The sequence below is a fragment of the Dendrobates tinctorius genome, unplaced genomic scaffold (assembly GCF_039654945.1).
Source record: "Dendrobates tinctorius isolate UK_male_01 unplaced genomic scaffold, ASM3965494v1 ptg000020l, whole genome shotgun sequence".
NCBI lineage: Eukaryota > Metazoa > Chordata > Amphibia > Anura > Dendrobatidae > Dendrobates > Dendrobates tinctorius.
In genome coordinates, this window is record NW_027361688.1 from 8,172,079 (window position 1) to 8,192,034 (window position 19,956).

General features: G+C 39.2%; 1 protein-coding gene and 1 long non-coding RNA gene across 5 annotated transcripts in view; one reads left to right on the forward strand and one right to left on the reverse strand.

Moving 5' to 3' along the window:
• Window positions 1-14,761, forward strand: part of TMEM178B (transmembrane protein 178B) — a 244,690-nt gene extending 229,929 nt beyond the window's left edge. For both annotated transcript variants that reach the window (XM_073567583.1, XM_073567584.1), the window contains exons 4-5: window positions 10,221-10,358; window positions 12,081-14,761. In XM_073567583.1, coding sequence (XP_073423684.1) covers window positions 10,221-10,358; window positions 12,081-12,331 — 389 coding nt within the window. In that variant the 3' untranslated portion in view covers window positions 12,332-14,761. The remainder of the gene's footprint in view (window positions 1-10,220; window positions 10,359-12,080) is intronic.
• LOC141083372 (uncharacterized) overlaps window positions 1-19,956 on the reverse strand; it is a 137,822-nt gene that overhangs the window by 76,599 nt on the left and 41,267 nt on the right. For 2 of the 3 annotated variants that reach the window (XR_012230699.1, XR_012230698.1), the window contains exons 2-4: window positions 11,845-11,960; window positions 11,666-11,767; window positions 11,442-11,558 (exon numbers count right to left, since the gene is read on the reverse strand). This is a non-coding gene — a long non-coding RNA (uncharacterized lncRNA). Of the gene's footprint in view, window positions 1-10,666; window positions 10,885-11,441; window positions 11,559-11,665; window positions 11,768-11,844; window positions 11,961-19,956 lie in introns of those variants that run through there. The other variant, XR_012230700.1, reaches the window with a different exon arrangement.

The window sequence follows — 19,956 nt, forward strand, 5'->3', positions numbered from 1 at the left end:
CACGATATATTTGGACTTATAATATATTTACTTCAACTTCTTCAGTGACATCAAGAGCTGAACTCAAACTTCTGCTGTTTCCAGTTAACTCAGATTACACCTCCATATGGAGCTACCAGAAGCCACCACCAGGGGGAGCAAGGGACTATGAAAAAGGTCATTGAGTAAATAGTATGCATTGAGCTCCCTCTAGTGGTGGCTCCAGGTAGACAGAATATTATCATTTCGATGTACGTCCAGTAGATTTGGAGGTTTGTGCTAAGTAAAACAGCACAGAAAATATTAGAGGGTGGACATTAAGTCGCCTACTGATTGATTTGCCGTGTACTGGGGCATTGTGGGAGATGTAGTATTTCCTGCGGGCGGTGTGATTGGAGATGTAAAATAAATCAATCTCACAGTACAATGCGCCTGAGTGCACCATGTAATGGGATCTCGCATAAAAGCAAATAGTGCTCCGAACATAGTCCAGATGTTCTAGGTCTGCCTATCGGGGGATGACGACCCCATGTCGCCTTCCCATCATACTAATATGACAGGAGTGGAGGACTCAAGGACTTATTACTGGATATTGGCCGGAGGTCCCTGCACCATGGATAACACAGCTGCTATAGAGGGTGACAGGGACGGCAGCGGATGTCCTACATGGCAGAAGATCGAGACGTTTGACCCCATTCAGCGCCGTCCCTCCGAAATCTGTAAATATGTGTCCGGAATATGTAAAAGCTCGTCACCACTAATCTACAAAGGAAGATTATCAGGGCAGAGGCGGCCTGGAAAGACTGCATGAGGATCTCACACATGAGAATAACACTGTTACTAAAGAGAAAGCAGAATAATACGAGATAACAATGTTTGTAGTTCTATTCTTGTACATAGGAGCAGTATTATAGTAGTTATATTCTTGCACATAGGGGCAGTATTATAGCAGTTATATTCTTGTACATAGGGGCAGTATTATAGTAGTTATATTCTTGTACATAGGGGCAGTATTATAGTAGTAATATTCTTGTACATGGGGCAGTATTATAGTACTTATATTCTTGTACACAGGGGCAGTATTATAGTAGTTATATTCTTGCACATAGGGGCAGTATTATAGTAGTTATATTCTTGTACACAGGGGCAGTATTATAGTAGTAATATTCTTGTACATAGGGGCAGTATTATATTAGTTATATTCTTGTACACAGGGGCAGTATTATAGTAGTTATATTCTTGTACATAGGGGCAGTATTATAGTAATTATATTCTTGTACATAGGGGGCAGTATAATTGTAGTTATATTCTTCTATATAGGGGCAGTATTATAGTAGTTATATTCTTGTATATAGGGGGCAGTATTATAGTAGTTATATTCTTGTACATACTGTAGGAGCAGTATTATAGTAGTTATACTCTTGTACATAGGGGCATTATTATAGTAGTTATATTCTTGTACATAGGGGCAGTATTATAGTAGTTATATTCTTGTACATAGGGGCAGTATTATCGTAGATATATTCTTGTACATAGGAGCAGTATTATAGTAGTTATATTCTTGTACATAGGAGCAGTATTATAGTAGACATATTCTTGTACATAGGGAGCAGTATTATAGTAGTTATATTCTTGTACATAGGGGCAGTATTATAGTAGTTATATTCTTGTACATAGGAGGCAGTATTATGGTAGTTATATTCCTCTATATAGGGGGCAGTATTATAGTAGTTATATTCTTGTACATAGGGGCAGTATTATAGTAGTTATATTCTTGTACATAGGGGCAGTATTATAGAAGTTATATTCTTGTACATAGGAGCAGTATTATAGTAGACATTCTTGTACATAGGGAGCAGTATTATAGTAGTTATATTCTTGCACATAGGGAGCAGTATTATAGTAGTTATATTCTTGTACATAGGAGCAGTATTATAGTAGTTATATTCTTGTACATACTGTAGGAGCAGTATTATAGTAGTTATATTCTTGTACATAGGGGCAGTATTATATAAGTTATATTATTGTACATAGGGGCAGTATTATAGTAGTTATATTCTTGTACATAGGGGCAGTATTATAGAAGTTATATTCTTGTACATATGAGCAGTATTATAGTAGACATTCTTGTACATAGGGAGCAGTATTATAGTAGTTATATTCTTGCACATAGGGAGCAGTATTATAGTAGTTATATTCTTGTACATAGGAGCAGTATTATAGTAGTTATATTCTTGTACATTCTGTAGGAGCAGTATTATAGTAGTTATATTCTTGTACATAGGGGCAGTATTATAGAAGTTATATTATTGTACATAGGGGCAGAATTATAGTAGTTATATTCTTGTACATAGGGGGCAGTATTATAGTAGTTATATTCTTGTACATAGGGGGCAGTATTATAGTAGTTATATTCTTGTACATAGGGGGCAGTATTATAGTAGTTATATTCTTGTACATAGGAGCAGTATTATAGTAGTTATATTCTTGTACATACTGTAGGAGCAGTATTATAGTAGTTATATTCTTGTACATAGGGGCAGTATTATAGAAGTTATATTCTTGTACATAGGGGCATTATTATAGTAGTTATATTCATGTACATAGGGGCAGTATTATAGTAGTTATATTCTTCTCTATAGAGGCAGTATTATAGTAGTTATATTCTTGTACATACGGGGCAGTATTATAGTAGTTATATTCTTGTACATAGGGGCAGTATTATAGTAGTTATATTCTTGTACATAGGGGCAGTATTATAGTAGTTATATTCTTGTACATAGGGGCAGTATTATAGTAGTTATATTCTTGAACATAGGAGCAGTATTATAGTAGTTATATTCTTGTACATACTGTAGGAGCAGTATAATAGTAGTTATATTCTTGTACACAGGGGGCAGTATTATAGTAGTTATATTCTTGTACAAACTGTAGGAGCAGTATTATAGTAGTTATATTCTTGTACATAGGGGGCAGTATTATAGTAGTTATATTCTTGTAAATAGGGGGCAGTATTATAGTAGTTATATTCTTGTACATAGGGGCATTATTATAGTAGTTATATTCATGTACATAGGAGCAGTATTATAGTAGTTATATTCTTGTACATTCTGTAGGAGCAGTATTATAGTAGTTATATTCTTGTACATAGGGGCATTATTATAGTAGTTATATTCATGTACATAGGAGCAGTATTATAGTAGTTATATTCTTGTACATTCTGTAGGAGCAGTATTATAGTAGTTATATTCTTGTACATAGGGGCAGTATTATAGAAGTTATATTATTGTACATAGGGGCAGTATTATAGTAGTTATATTCTTGTACATAGGGGGCAGTATTATAGTAGTTATATTCTTGTACATAGGGGGCAGTATTATAGTAGTTATATTCTTGTACATAGGAGCAGTATTATAGTAGTTATATTCTTGTACATACTGTAGGAGCAGTATTATAGTAGTTATATTCTTGTACATAGGGGCAGTATTATAGAAGTTATATTCTTGTACATAGGGGCATTATTATAGTAGTTATATTCATGTACATAGGGGCAGTATTATAGTAGTTATATTCTTCTCTATAGAGGCAGTATTATAGTAGTTATATTCTTGTACATACGGGGCAGTATTATAGTAGTTATATTCTTGTACATAGGGGCAGTATTATAGTAGTTATATTCTTGTACATAGGGGCAGTATTATAGTAGTTATATTCTTGTACATAGGGGCAGTATTATAGTAGTTATATTCTTGTACATAGGAGCAGTATTATAGTAGTTATATTCTTGTACATACTGTCGGAGCAGTATAATAGTATTTATATTCTTGTACACAGGGGGCAGTATTATAGTAGTTATATTCTTGTACAAACTGTAGGAGCAGTATTATAGTAGTTATATTCTTGTACATAGGGGCAGTATTATAGAAGTTATATTCTTGTACACAGGGGGCAGTATTATAGTAGTTATATTCTTGTACATAGGGGGCAGTATAATAGTAGTTATATTCTTGTACATAGGGGCAGTATTATAGTAGTTATATTCTTGTACATAGGGGGCAGTATTATAGTAGTTATATTCTTGTAAATAGGGGGCAGTATTATAGTAGTTATATTCTTGTACATAGGGGCATTATTATAGTAGTTATATTCATGTACATAGGGGCAGTATTATAGTAGTTATATTCTTCTCTATAGGGGCAGTATTATAGTAGTTATATTCTTGTACATACGGGGCAGTATTATAGTAGTTATATTCTTGTACATAGGGGCAGTATTATAGTAGTTATATTCTTGTACATAGGGGGCAGTATTATAGTAGTTATATTCTTGTACATAGGGGCAGTATTATAGTAGTTATATTCTTGTACATAGGGGCAGTATTATAGTAGTTATATTCTTCTCTATAGGGGCAGTATTATAGTAGTTATATTCTTGTACATAGGGGGCAGTATTATAGTAGTTATATTCTTGTACATAGGGGCAGTATTATAGTAGTTATATTCTTGTACATAGGGGCAGTATTATAGTAGTTATATTCTTCTCTATAGGGGCAGTATTATAGTAGTTATATTCTTGTATATAGGGGCAGTATTATAGCAGTTATATTCTTGTACATAGGAGCAGTATTATAGTAGTTATATTCTTGTACATAGGAGCAGTATTATAGTAGTTATATTCTTGTTCATACGGGGCAGTATTATAGTAGTTATATTCTTGTATATAGGGGCAGTATTATAGCAGCTATATTCTTGTACATAGGAGCAGTATTATAGTAGTTATATTCTTGTTCATACGGGGCAGTATTATAGTAGTTATATTCTTGTACATAGGGGGCAGTATTATAGTAGTTATATTCTTGTACATAGGGGCAGTATTATAGTAGTTATATTCTTGTATATAGGGGGCAGTATTATAGTAGTTATATTCTTGTACATAGGAGCAGTATTATAGTAGTTAGATTCTTGTACATAGGGGGCAGTATTATAGTAGTTATATTCTTGTACATAGGGGCAGTATTATAGTAGTTATATTCTTGTACATAGGGGCAGTATTATAGTAGTTATATTCTTGTACATAGGGGGCAGTATTATAGTAGTTATATTCTTCTCTATAGGGGCAGTATTATAGTAGTTATATTCTTGTATATAGGGGCAGTATTATAGCAGTTATATTCTTGTACATAGGAGCAGTATTATAGTAGTTATATGCTTGTACATAGGAGCAGTATTATAGTAGTTATATTCTTGTTCATACGGGGCAGTATTATAGTAGTTATATTCTTGTACATAGGGGGCAGTATTATAGTAGTTATATTCTTGTACATAGGGGCAGTATTATAGTAGTTATATTCTTGTACATAGGGGCAGTATTATAGTAGTTATATTCTTCTCTATAGGGGCAGTATTATAGTAGTTATATTCTTGTATATAGGGGCAGTATTATAGCAGTTATATTCTTGTACATAGGAGCAGTATTATAGTAGTTATATTCTTGTACATAGGAGCAGTATTATAGTAGTTATATTCTTGTTCATACGGGGCAGTATTATAGTAGTTATATTCTTGTACATAGGGGGCAGTATTATAGTAGTTATATTCTTGTACATAGGGGCAGTATTATAGTAGTTATATTCTTGTATATAGGGGGCAGTATTATAGTAGTTATATTCTTGTACATAGGGGGCAGTATTATAGTAGTTATATTCTTCTCTATAGGGGCAGTATTATAGTAGTTATATTCTTGTATATAGGGGCAGTATTATAGCAGTTATATTCTTGTACATAGGAGCAGTATTATAGTAGTTATATTCTTGTTCATACGGGGCAGTATTATAGTAGTTATATTCTTGTACATAGGGGGCAGTATTATAGTAGTTAGATTCTTGTACATAGGGGCAATGATGTGTATACTGCAGGATAGTAGAAACGCTCTGCAGCAGAGAAACGTTATCCACGAGGCTGCGGATGGTGGAAAGGTTGAGTGGCTCTTCCCATGTCGACCATACATCTCTGCATAGCTGTAGACAGCAGCGCGCTGTGTTGTCAGACCCCGGGCTGCAGTGTGCTGAGCGCTGAATGCATTCATTAATTTATAATGTGCTTATAAAGCCTTGAAAATACCTAGTCAACCTGCACTTAACCCTTCCCCGCCGCACACAGCAGCATTCTACAATGCACAGGGAACAAGACACTTATCAGTCACAAAGGCCAATTAAAGGGCTATTACGTTTAAAGGGAAAGTGAATTCAGAAAATCACCTATTCCTATTGTTTAAATTGGATTTGTGTGTGTTATATTTATTTTTTTATTTTATTTTCCGCACTAGTTCCTTACAGGTTTAAAGATCTCTGTGTGCTGCCAGTCAATGGATTTTCCTTATTGGTTAATGTCAGAAGATGAAAATCTGTCCTTGATGGTCTAATATTCAGCTATAAAATGAGCCGTACACCTGTTTAACCCTGTCACAACCAGGATAGAATATGATTGGACTTAAACAGTTAAGGTTTCCATTAAGTGTCATCAAGCTGGGATCATAAAAAAATTATGTACAAAAATGCCAGAAAATTCAAGATAAAATGTATTTACATGTAGAAACCAATGTGCTATGTCCAGGGACTGTCTCAGTTGTTATGCTCTTGCAACTACTTTTTTTTTAGTTGGGCAGTTGCTTTTCATCAGCACTTTGCCAGCACTGTAGGTGCTATAACTTACTTTCGCTTGCTTACCAGCATCAATTGCTCTTGCCCTGAACTGAAAGCATACCTTTCAATTATTCCTGTATTGAGTGTGACAGTCAGGTGAGCAGGGGACAATAGAGACAAAGACCCAACCCTACTTCTTTTAGAAATCCTAAAACCCACCTCCTCTTTCTGTAGTGCTAAAGATCCGCCACCACTTCCTGTTGAGAGACTAAAGCCAGTCCCACTTCCATTAGCAAGACAAACCTGCCCTAACTTCATCTAGAGAAACAAAGACCAATCCCCCGCTTACTGTAGAAATGCTAAGACCCACCCCCGCTTACTGTAGAAATGCTAAGACCCACCCCCACTTACTGTAGAAATGCTAAGACCCACCCTCACTTACTGTAGAAAGTCTAAGACCTGCCCCCTCTTAATTGAGCAAAATAAATCCGCCCTCACTTCATCTAGGAAAACAAACACTTGCCCTCACTTACTGTAGAGATTAATACCCGCCCCCACTTACTTTGGAGATACTAAAATGCGCCTCCACTTACTGTAAAAAAACTACGATCCTTCCACATTTTATCTAGCGACAAAGACCTGCTTCACTTCTTTTAGTGAGATAAACCCACCCCCAGCTCATTTAGCAACACAAGCCTGCTACCATTTCATCTAGAGAAACAAAGACCCACCCCCCCACTTACTTTAGACAGATTAAGCCCTACCCCCACTTATTGTACAGAAAGAATGACCCACCCCCACTTACAGTGGAAAGTTTATGTCCCGCCCCTACTTACTACAAAGAAACTAAGACCTACCCCAACTTTATTTAGAGAAAGACCAGCTCAACTTCCTTCAGCAAGAAAAACCCACTTTCACTTCATGTAGAGAAACAAAAACCCACCCTCCATTACTGTAGAAAGGTTTAGACCTATACCCACTTACTTTAGAGAGACTAAAGGCCCCTTTACATTTAGCGATGCACCAGCAATCCCGACAACGATACGACCCGGTCAGGATCGCTGGTGCATCGCTAAATGGTCGCTAGTGAGCTGCCACTCAGGCAGATCTCACAGCGATGCAGCAGCGATACAGCGGTCGTTACTTACCTTTCAGACGCGGCGATCCTGACGTCCTCCCGCCCTCGTCCACGCATCGGTCGTCGGTGCCAGCAGGAAGTGGCCGACGAGAAATGGAGCTGCGCGATCAGCGACAGACAGCGGGGGAGCCGGTCGGAGGTAAGTATCACACATAGCGATATCGCTAGCAATATCGCTGCTGCCTCACCAAATCAGTGATGCTTTAGCGATATTGCTAGCAATATCACTATGTGTAAAGGCCCCTTAAGACCCACCCCCACTTACTGGAGAGAGACTAAGACATCTGCATTTTATCTAGAGAAACAAAGACTCACCCCACTTACTTATAAAGATTAAGTCCCACCCCCCTTATTGTACAGAAACAAAGACCCGCCCCCACTCACTGTAGAGAGATTAAGACTCGGCCCCACTTATTGTAGACAGATTAAGACACCCCCACTTACTGTAGAGAGAGTAAGACACCCCCTCACCTACTGTAGAGAGAGTAATACACATCCTCACTTACTGTAGAGAGAGCAAGACACACCCCCACTAACTGTAGAGTAAGACACATCCCCACTTACTGTAGAGAGAGTAAGACACCCCCTCACCTACTGTAGAGAGAGTAATACACATCCTCACTTACTGTAGAGAGATTAAGACCCCCTCTCACTGTAGAGAGTAAGACACCCCCCACTTACTGTAGAGTAAGACACACCCTCACTTACTGTAGAGAGAGTAAGACACCTCCCCACTTCCTGTAGAGAGAGTAAGACACCCCCCACTTCCTATAGCGAGAGTAAGACATACCCCCACTTACTGTAGAGTAAGACACCCCCCCACTTCCTGTAGGGAGAGTAAGACACACCCCCACTTACTGTAGAGAGAGTAAGACACACACCCACTTCCTGTAGAGAGTAATACACACACCCACCTCCTGTAGCAAGAGTAAGACACACCCCCACTTACTGTAGAGAGAAAGAAAGACACCCCCCCACTTACTGTAGAGAGAAAGTAAGACACCCCCCCACTTACTGTAGAGAGAGTAAGACACCCCCACTTCCTGTAGAGCGTAAGACACCCCCACTTCCTGAAGCAAGTAAGACACACCTCCACTTCCTGTAGAGAAAGTAAGACACACCCCCACTTCCTGTAGAGAAAGACACACCCACTTCCTGTAGAGAGAGTAAGACACACCCCCACTTACTGTAGAGAGATTAAGACTCGGCCCCACTTACTGTAGAGAGATTAAGACATAGACCCACTTACTGTAGAGAGAGTAAGACACACTCCAACTTACTGTAGAGAGATTAAGACCCCCTCTCACTGTAGAGAGTAAGACACCCCCCACTTACTGTAGAGTAAGACACACCCTCACTTACTGTAGAGAGAGTAAGACACCCCCCCACTTCCTATAGCGAGAGTAAGACATACCCCCACTTACTGTAGAGAGAGTAAGACAGCCACCACTTCCTGTAGGGAGAGTAAGACACACCCCCACTTACTGTAGAGAGAGTAAGACACACCCACTTCCTGTAGAGAGTAAGACACACACCCACCTCCTGTAGCAAGAGTAAGACACACCCCCACTTACTGTAGAGAGAAAGTAAGACACCCCCCACTTACTGTAGAGAGAAAGTAAGACACCCCCCACTTACTGTAGAGAGAGTAAGACACCCCCCCACTTCCTGTAGAGCGTAAGACACCCCCACTTCCTGTAGCAAGTAAGACACACCTCCACTTCCTGTAGAGAAAGTAAGACACCCCCCCACTTCCTGTAGAGAAAGACACACCCACTTCCTGTAGAGAGAGTAAGGCACACCCCCACTTACTGTAGAGAGATTAAGACTCGGCCCCACTTACTGTAGAGAGATTAAGACATAGACCCACTTACTGTAGAGAGAGTAAGACACACCCACTTACTGTAGAGTGAGTAAGACACAACCCACTTCCTGTAGAGAGAGTAAGACACACCCCCACTTCCTGTAGAGAGAGTGTAAGACACACACCCACTTATTGTAGAGAGAGTAAGACACACCCCCACTTCCTGTAATGTATCTTACCTCTACTGGTAAGGACAAATTACACTTGACAACAGGCAGTGGTCAGGAGGTTACATGAAAAGATGACACTTAGTGGCCACCACTTTTAAGGGATTTTTCAGGAGTAAGACAACATAATTTATAAATAAAATTATTTGCATTTTGTCTTTTTATAACATTATCAAATGAAATTAAGTTGTCTAGAAGTCCAGGGCCCTTCTATCAACTGGCCCATAGGATTCTAGGAAACAGAGGATGCTACTTAATATGACATGTAATTCTGCACATATGTATTTTAATGATTTATTGTTAGAATTTGTTAGCATTTGGCAGAATAAAGATGTAATAAGATACTTTATCTTCACCCGGATGGAATGATGTTCGTTTTTTCTTATTATTGTTAGAATTATCATCTTATGAATCTTGTTTTTATTTCTGCAGATTTACGCAGGATGACAGCTGGATTTATGGGAATGGCCGTCGCCATCATTCTGTTCGGCTGGGTCATTGGAGTGCTGGGCTGCTGCTGGGACCGGGGTCTCATGCAATATGTCGCTGGTCTACTCTTCCTCATGGGAGGTACGTGGGCTCAACAAATTAAAACCTGCCAAAATGTTAGGCAATGGTGCTCTGTGCCTCAGGTGGCAATCTTCCCTCACTCTTCGGGCCAGCATTTTTACAGATATATGTATAGTCTATCCTGGCAGTTTCCCAACTTCCAATTTGGGCAGGAAGGGGGCGCCATTTCAGTTTTCACACGAGGAAGCTACAAGTAAGAGGAAATTGAATAAACTAGTTCTACTATTCTAATCCCATACTGTCTATTACCTCAAGATATTACAGACAGTAGTTATGTGGTTAGCCAATGTACAATTTGCTGTCCATATGGTCATCTCCTCAATATGGCAAAGGGGTCTCCATGATACCAGACTCATCATAGAATCAGCCGGGAAGTATACTTTTATCCTGTACAAGTGCGGTGCTGTATTCCTATCCTCTTATCTCCTCCACGGGTCATCACAGAAGAAAGATATCAGTTGAGCAGATTCCTTCTTCTGCAGGAACAGGTGCAGGGCCTTAAGTCATGTCTAGAAAAATGTTGACCCTGTCGGCAGAAAAATGGGAAATGTTCACCACGCCCACTCCATAGAGGGTACACTCTAAACGCTTCATCAGTCTTTGCAGACGAGACTGTAAAAGAGGTACGCTGTGAAATGAAGCATTTCCAGTTTTGTGGGTGTTTCCAGTTTTGTAGGGTGGGGAACACAACCCTGGGGAAATAGTGGTCCATAATACAATGCTACCTTCAAATATTTGATTTTTATGTGCCAAAGAACTTTTTCATTGAACTATAGTTGAATTTTACTGAGAATTTGTCTTGAGCAGATTCTTTCTTCTGCAGGAACAGGTAGCGGAACCTAGGTCATGTCTGTAAAAATGTTGACCAAGTAGGCAAAAAGAGGGCAGCATCTCAGGGGAAATGTTCTTCTCACCTCATAGAGGTTAGACCCTAGTCACTGATACCTGTTTTTACAGACCCGACCCTAAAACTGGATGGTTGTATGTATGAAATGGTACTTAGAGGCATTTCAAACTGTTTTGTGGGCATTTCTGGTTGGGATTATGGCCATAGACAAATTTTGGTGCCAAATGTAAACTCACCTTAAAATTGGTATCAGACTATACCGGAAAGTCTTTGTTAAGAATTTGTGTTCAGCAGGTTCCTTCTTCTACAGGATCTGGTGCAGGAATATAAGTCATGTCTGCAAAAGGCTGACCCTGTAGGTAAAAGAGGACAGCACCTCAGGTGAAATGTATTCCAGCTTATTATCATTATGATTGTCATTATGGCCCTAGGCAAATAGTGGTGCCAAATATTAACCAACCTTAAAATGGGTATCGAACTGTACCAGAAAGTCTTTGTTGAGCACGTTCCTTCTTCTGCAGGAACAGGTGCAGGAATATGCCATTTGTCCACAAGGCTGACCCTGTAGGCAAAGTGGGCAGAGCCTCAGGTAAAATGTTCTCCGTGCCTCTTAGAGGGGAAACCTTACGCTTAACCCACCTTAAAATTGATATTGGACGATACCAAAAAGTCTTCATTGAGAATTTGTGTTGAGCAGGTGCCTTCGTCTGCAGAAACAATTTCAGGAACATAATTCAAGTCCGGAAGTGCTGATCCTGTAGGCAAAAAAAGGTCACTACCTCAGGTGGAATAGCCACCACTCCAGACTGTATTTGTTTAGAATTTATGCTGTTGTATATTATTTTCTAATCCTTATATGTAATGTCTTCCCACAGGCACTTTCTGTATCATTTCACTGTGCACTTGTGTAGCGGGGATCAACTTTGAGCTCTCACGTTACCCTCGATTCCTGTACGGGCTACCTGATGACATCAGCCATGGTTATGGATGGTCCATGTTCTGTGCCTGGGGTGGCCTGGGCCTAACGTTAATCTCAGGCTTCTTCTGTACCTTAGCACCTTCAGTACAGCCTGTCCTGAGGACCAACTGCCCCAAAACACGCCCTGAGAATGGAACAGTGTGCTAAAAACCCTCTACAGATCAAAAACGAGAAAGAGACGGGCCACGCTAACGTATACTAATACCTGGACTACAAAATATCTCTTCGTCACCCATTTCTCATTCATTACAAGGTGGCCATATTTGGGTGCCACTAAAGGGTGATGTGGGCAATGGGGAGTCAATGGTAATATTAGTTCCTCATGTTGGTAGAGTCCATGTCAAGGACTATGTATATATCTCATTCATCAACGCTTTTGTTTTCTTGGACCGTATACTAGATATCATGGGGAACTTTTATCATGATGACCTTCCATGTTTTTCACAATGTTTTATTTAACATCTACATGTCGTCACTAGACCTATAAAGTGGAACGCAGACCACCTCAGTAAGACACCTTCAAAAAATTACTTTGGGACCTATCAAGGAAATAATTTCTAACACTCATCTCTCAACCACCATCGACCCAGAATCATAAAAAAAAATTCCAGAAACAAAATGTATTTTTGAATTAGACAAAATTAATAAAAACTAATTAAAAAAAAAAAACAACTACTACCCACATCGACTTACGGAATGAATACGAACCAATAAATTAAAGTCCCAACTTGTTGTTTTCCGTTAATGATGACAGTGAAGTCTGTGAACATGTGGCAAAAAAAAAAAGAAAGAAGCATAAGCCGATTCCTGCTTGCTCAGTTGTGGGTCTCTGCTGCCTTAGCACGTGCCTGGTCTATAGGATGGACTGAAAACTAATGGCAGAAGCACAAGGCCTAACGGCAAAGACTTTTCTCTCCGTGCCAGTCCTTTACGAGTCATTAAGACTTCGGGTTGAGTTTCGTTCATTTTTTTTTCTTTTAATTTTTTAGGAATTCTAAGGGTCCTGTTCCATCATCCCGTTGAGTTCTCCATGGATAAGAAGTATGACTTGGACTATATAAGGGATTCGGAGGTGTTTACCATGCCTGGGTTACAGGTCATAGAGATTATCAACCGTGGCGGATGTAATGCTACTGATTTGACAGTTGAGTCACATGGTACTCAAAATTAACCTAAAATATCGACAGAAAAGAAATCTAATATAAACTGTTTTCCTGTAAATTTACTTTTTTTTTTACAATGTTGATTCAAAGGTTTATCTTTTGTTTGATGTAAGATGTCATAACTTCCATCAATGGAGCACTGGAAGTAGGCGCAAAGTAAGTAGGCCCTTTTCCTTATGGTATTTTTCACCCAAAATACTGCAGCTTTTTTGTATGGCTATCTCGAAAGCAAATATATCCTGGTTTCTGCCTTTTGTTCGAAAAGGCACACTTAGACGTACGGGTGTCTCTGTAGCAATAATGATTGACTACTTTGTTGAAAATTACACCACTGTTTCGACAAAGTACCTAAACAAAAATGGCGAACTACCTTGTGTCCTTGGACCTTGGACTCCCAGTCGGTATATGTTCTACTATAGAGCAATGTAAGTCCACTCACTCTCAGCTGCTCAACACTATAACGTTTGGGGGCAGCACACCAATACGAACAACATTACTATACATGTTAAACTTCAGGAGTACGGCAAATAATCCTTTAAAGATATCTGTGGCTCTTAGATGGGACAGTTCACATTTTTCAAAAATTGTAATCATCTATATATCTGACAACTCTAAAAGCAAAATGTTATTCTATTGGATTTAAGGATCTGGAAGGTATATATACATATATTATATAATTCTTTCAAAATAATTTCCAATTTACAGCAGCAAAAATTAAATAAAAACCCACGCGAATCCACATACCATATCATGGTAGTTTATAAATTTGATTAAGCAAATGTAATTATCACTAGCAGAAAATAAATTAGGGCATAATGGGCCATGGAAAAATGTTCTAACTATGACCCCTTTTTTGAGAAGAGGGGCTTTCACTCTATTGAAATGGCATTTAACAGCCATGAGTTTTTGCTGAATCCACCCATGACGGATCTAATTGGTCACCATTGACCTAACCCAGTGACATAAAAGGGGGGCTGTCAGGGCTCCCAACAAGGTGAAGGGACTGCAAGAATAATTACAGAAACCCCAAAGGAAAACTGGATGAAAGCCTTGTAAGCTCATGTGAAGAACGCCTAGAGCATGTCTGCCATCAATCTACCTGTGGAATTTGTCCAATAATTCAAGATCCTTTTCCGGGATTGAATTTATAACATGGCATAAAATATTTATTAATCCACATTTGACATGATTGTAATATAATCCTTTAAGATTAATATTCTTAACATTTTCATAATGGTTGAGGTACAGTACATAAAAGCTGCAGTGTTAGTGGCAAATGGGAAGGGTACCGCAATGGGTACGGTTGTTTGTCATGCTGTCCTTGAATGTACTTATATTGTAGCAAGACTTAAATGGCCTACATACTCGACTGATTAATTATCTCCAAATGTAATAAAGATCACTTATAAACTCAGTAACATTTCAAGTTGCAAGAAAATGATGCACACAGGTCCATTCGACTGCCGTAATACATTCTCCAAGGAAGATTAGTCGTATGTTGTAAATCTTTCTCAAGAAGCATAAAGAACCTTAAAAACACATTTCAAGTGGACCCTTAGGAGCTTGTTATTCTTATCAAAATGTGATCAGCCACAATCTTACCTTAAATCTTCCCTACCACTAATTACTTATCTGAGACCTCAAGTGCATAAATAACATGTTTACAATTAGTGTTGGTGGAAACAGGTCTTAACAGATCAGCAACAGAACCGGGTCTAAAAAATCAGTCAAGTTACAATTAAAAGGACCTTACAACGAGAAGAAAAAAAACAAATACAACACTATGGTAGTCCAACACTTATAGTAAAAAGTGATACATTTTAACCCAAAGGTGGATAGGATCTGTGAAAAGCAGGAGCAGCTTAGGGTAGCATACGCCCTTCTCGGTAGCATACGCCCTTCTCAGAAGTTGGATGAACCTAACAAAGACTCCTTTTCGCCACAGACCCAATGTGAAAACAAGGTGGATTAGGCCACATAAGTGTCAGTTACTTCTCTCTTTTGGGAGAAAGGGATTGTGGTGGCACAGGAGTGCAATGTAAAGACATCATCACCAAGGACTGTGCCAATCAAACTTGTGTTTTCATAATTCCAAAGTGAATCCATACATCAAGTAATGGGCCAGGATGGAAAATACTATACAATCCCAACCAGGTTTTCTCTACTTAACTTCCAAGTGACATTTCCAAACTGACCACCAAAAAATAAAAAATAATTTTCATAAATTCGCAAAATTACATGGTTATATTTGGCCCTAGAATTTAGATGATGTCTCCACGTTTAGAAACTTTTTTTATTGTATTATACAACTTTGTTATATATTTTTTGCTCAATTATTCTGACGCCTGATACATATGTCTAAAAAAAAAATCTATGATTGCTTTACCCTATCCATCCGTGAACTCCACTAGTCAATGACAAAGGTTCAAAAACACCAAGTACAAGAAGACCATGGTTCGAATGAGGTCTTTTCTGTAGACAGCTAAAGATTGACATCCACTGACCTGATATGTTCAGTGATGTAATATGTTAAAGGAACCTACAATAATGACCAAAACATTTCTCCCAGAAAATTTTTGCAATTACAAATGTTTTGTTATACCATTATATCCTTTGTGTCTATTGGAACAACCCAAAGAAACAGATGAAAATAGGCAAATTGGACATAATATCACACAAAACGCCAAAAAAATGGACAGGACAAAATTGTTTGCATCCCCAACTTAATATTTGGATGCACACCCTTTGGAATAAATAACTAATCAATTGCTTCCTATAACCATCAACAAGCTTCTTACACGTCTCAGCTGGAATTTTGGACTCTTCTTTTGCAAACTGCTCCAGGTCCCTCATACCTCACAGGTGCCTTCATCCAAAAACAATTTAAAGATCTCTCCACAGGTGTGTTTTTTCTTAATTTCTCGTACTGTTCCAATACACACAAAGGAAATAAACATGTGTAATTGTAATAATTTCCTGGGAGAATTAATTCATATTCTGGAACAATTTCAAGGGTGGCAACGCTTTCGACCCTGACCGTAGGCATTGCAGTTGCACAAGTAGGGAAACTGCCTGGTCCTTGAGCTAAGGGAGCCTAAGGCACTTCTACCACATAAGCATACTCAGCCAGCTCTTGTGGAAAATCTGGTATGCTACAAAGCAAAAAATGAAAAAGAGACCTTCCAGAAACCAGAAACAGTTGGCAAATGTGTTAGAGCCTATGAGGCCTAAAGGCCCTTCTGCCACATGAGTATACTTGCCAGCTATCTTGGAACATTCGAGAGGCTCTCATAAAAAAAAAAGAAAATCTTTAAAAATTCTGGAGCAGTTGGAAAATTTTGGACAGCTTAGGAGGCCTATAGGCAAATCAACTACAGTAGATATGGAAAGTATTCAGACCCCCTTTAAATTTTTCTCTCTTTGCTTCATTGCAGCCATTTGGTAAATTCAAAAAAGTTCATTTTTTTTCTCATTAATGTACACTCTGCGCCCCATCTTGACTGAAAAAAAAAATCAAGAAATGTAGAAATTTTTGCAATTTAATTGAAAAAGAAAAACCGAAATATCACATGGTCATAAGTATTCAGACCCTTTGCTCAGACACTCATATGTAAGTCCCATGCTGTCCATTTCCTTGCAATACTCCTTGAGATGGTTCTACTCCTTCATTGGAGTCCAGCTGTGTTTAAGTAAACTGATAGGACTTGATTTGTAAAGGCGAACACCTGTCTATATAAGACCTCACAGCTCACAGTGCATGTCAGACCAAATGGGAATCATGAGGTCAAAGGAGCTGGCCAAGGAGCTCAGAGACAGAATTGTGGAAAGGCACAGATCTGGCCGAGGTTACAAAAGAATTCCTGCAGTACTCAAGGTATCTAAGAGCACAGTGGCCTCCGTAATCCTTCAGTGGAAGAAGTATGGGACCACCAGAAGTCTTCCTAGACCTGGCCATCCAGCCAAACTGAGCAATCATGGGAGAAGAGCCTTGGTGAGAGAGGTAAAGTAGAACCCCAAGATCACTGTGGCTTAGCTCGAGAGATGCAGTAGGGAGATGGGAGAAAGTTCCACAAAGTCAACTATCACTGCAGCTCTCCACCAGTCGGGACTTTATGGCAGAGTGGCCCAACAGAAGCCTCTCCTCAGTGCCAGACATATGAAAGCCAGCATAGAGTTAGATTAAAAAAAAAAACAACATATGAAGGAATCCCAGACAATGAAAAATAAGATTCTCTGGTCTGATGAGATGAAGATAGAACTTTTTGGTGATAATTCTAAGCGGTATGAGTGGAAAAAAACAGGCACTGCTCATCACCGGCCCAATACAATCCCAACAGTGAAACATGGTGGTGGCAGCATCATGCTATAGGAGTGTTTTTCAGCGGCAGGGACAGGACGACTGGTTGCAATTGAAGGAAACATGAATGCGGCCAAGTGCAGAGATATCCTGGATGAAAACCTCTTCTAGAGTGCTCTGGACCTCAGACTTGGCCGAAGGTTCACCTTCCAATAACCCTATGACCCTAAACACAGCTAAAATAACAAAGGAGTGGCTTCAGAACAACTCTGTGACCATTCTTGACTGGCCCAGCCAGAGCCCTGCCCTAAACCCAATTAAGCATCTCTGGAGAGACCTGAAAATGGCTGTCCACCAACGTTCACCATCCAACCTGATGGAACTGGAGATGATCTGCAAGGAAGAATGTCAGAGGATCCCCAAATCCAGGTGTGAAAAACTTGTTGCATCATTCTCAAGAAGACTCATGGCTGTACTAGCTCAAAAGGTGCTTCTACTCAACACTGAGCAAAGGGGCTGAATACTTATGACCATCTGATATTTCAGGTTTTCTTTTTTAATATATTAGCAAAAATTTCTACTTTTCTGTTTTTTTTCAGTCAAGATGGGGAGCAGAGTGTACATTAATGAGAAAAAAAAAATGAACGTTTTTAGATTTACCAAGTGGCTGAAATGAAACCAAGAGTGAAAAATGTAAAGGGGTCTGAATACTTTTTGTACCCACTGTATATAAGCATAATTGCCAACAATCCTGGAACATCCAGTAGGAATCTTCCAGAATTCATGAAGAGTTGGCATGTAGCTTAAGAGGCCTAAAGGCCTGTCTACCACGTGATCATACTTGCCAATTCTTCTGGAACATTCGGGAAGCTCTCAGAAAATAGGAAAACCCTCCAGTATCCTGAAAGAGTTGGTAAATATTTCCCAGACATTGCCGAATACTCTAAAAAATGGTGTTTTCCAAAGCAAGGTATTTTCACCCGGAAGGTCATTTAAATGATAAGACACTGGTTTTATAATTGGCATATGGCAGGTGGGTGTCCTGTTACAGATTTTTCATTGGTGTCCAGAAACTTCAAGATATGCCTTTGGTAAGTTGGCTAACTCTTCTGAAACATCCGAAAGGCTCTCATAAAAATGGAAGACCTTCCAGAATTCTGGAGGAATTTACAAATGAGCATTTTTGAATACCCTTGAAACCGTCAAGAATTTGAGTGAAGCTGAAGAGGCCTAAAGGCCCTTCTGTCAGATGAACATACTTGCCATCTCTACTGGAACATCTGGAAGGCTACCAGAAAAAAAGGAAGGTCTTCCAGATTTCTTGAGGCGTTGGCAAATCTCCCAGGCATTTCTGAATACTCTCAAAACCATTAGGAAATTCAGTGGGCATGGAAGAGGGGCAGATGGGAAGTGGATGAGGCTTGGATGGGCGTGATGGAAAACAGGGCTTTACGTCACAATGTATTTTCTCCCAGAAGGCTATTTAATAAAGCTGGCAAGATTGTATATAAGACATTAGTATTAAAGTTGGCATATGATAGGTAGGTACCCTGTGACAGATTTTTCATTGGGGTCCAGAAGCTTCAAGATGCCTCTGGATAAGTTGGCTAAATTGCTGACTGTACGTAAACCATAGGCTTTACACCTTCCGACTGAAAGTGAAAAGTTAAAGAGCTGGACCTCGACCTTTCCCTTCACCCAAAAAAACCCACAAAATAAAGATAAGAATTGTCGGTAAAGGACTTTCTAGAAAAATATATTTGTCAAAAAAACAAATTGGTTCACTACAATTAACGAGGTCAGAAGACTCCAGCGTGGCATCCCTTCGATGCACAGTTTTAATTTTCATTTTTCTGAGCCGGGTGAGGATCAGCAAAAGTATGTTGATTTTGTTTCCTAACGAGACGCCCTACATTAATTGTACCGCTACGGTCAACTTACCCTTTTTCTGCTTATCGTACATGTTTTTGGCAGCTCGTGGCTTAATAAGACACAATGGAGAACATCATCAGAAATTAAAATACGGTAAACAGAAAACACAAGACGCCGCTGTCACTTTCTGCTGACTAGGTGGCGCTAAGGGGTGAACAGCTGAAGACTGTTAAACCTTTTCCTCTCTGGGTTATACAGTGCCTCTAACATAGTCCGGTGCTACATAGACCAGTCCGATTGTAACCTCTGCTCCGCGATGCTCTGAGATGGATGGTATCAAAACATACGGGAACATTTTTTGTTTGTTTCCACTGTGTGAGTTCATTTGCACCCTGAAAAATCATTCCTCTACCTCTACAAATTCTAAAAAGTCCAATCTA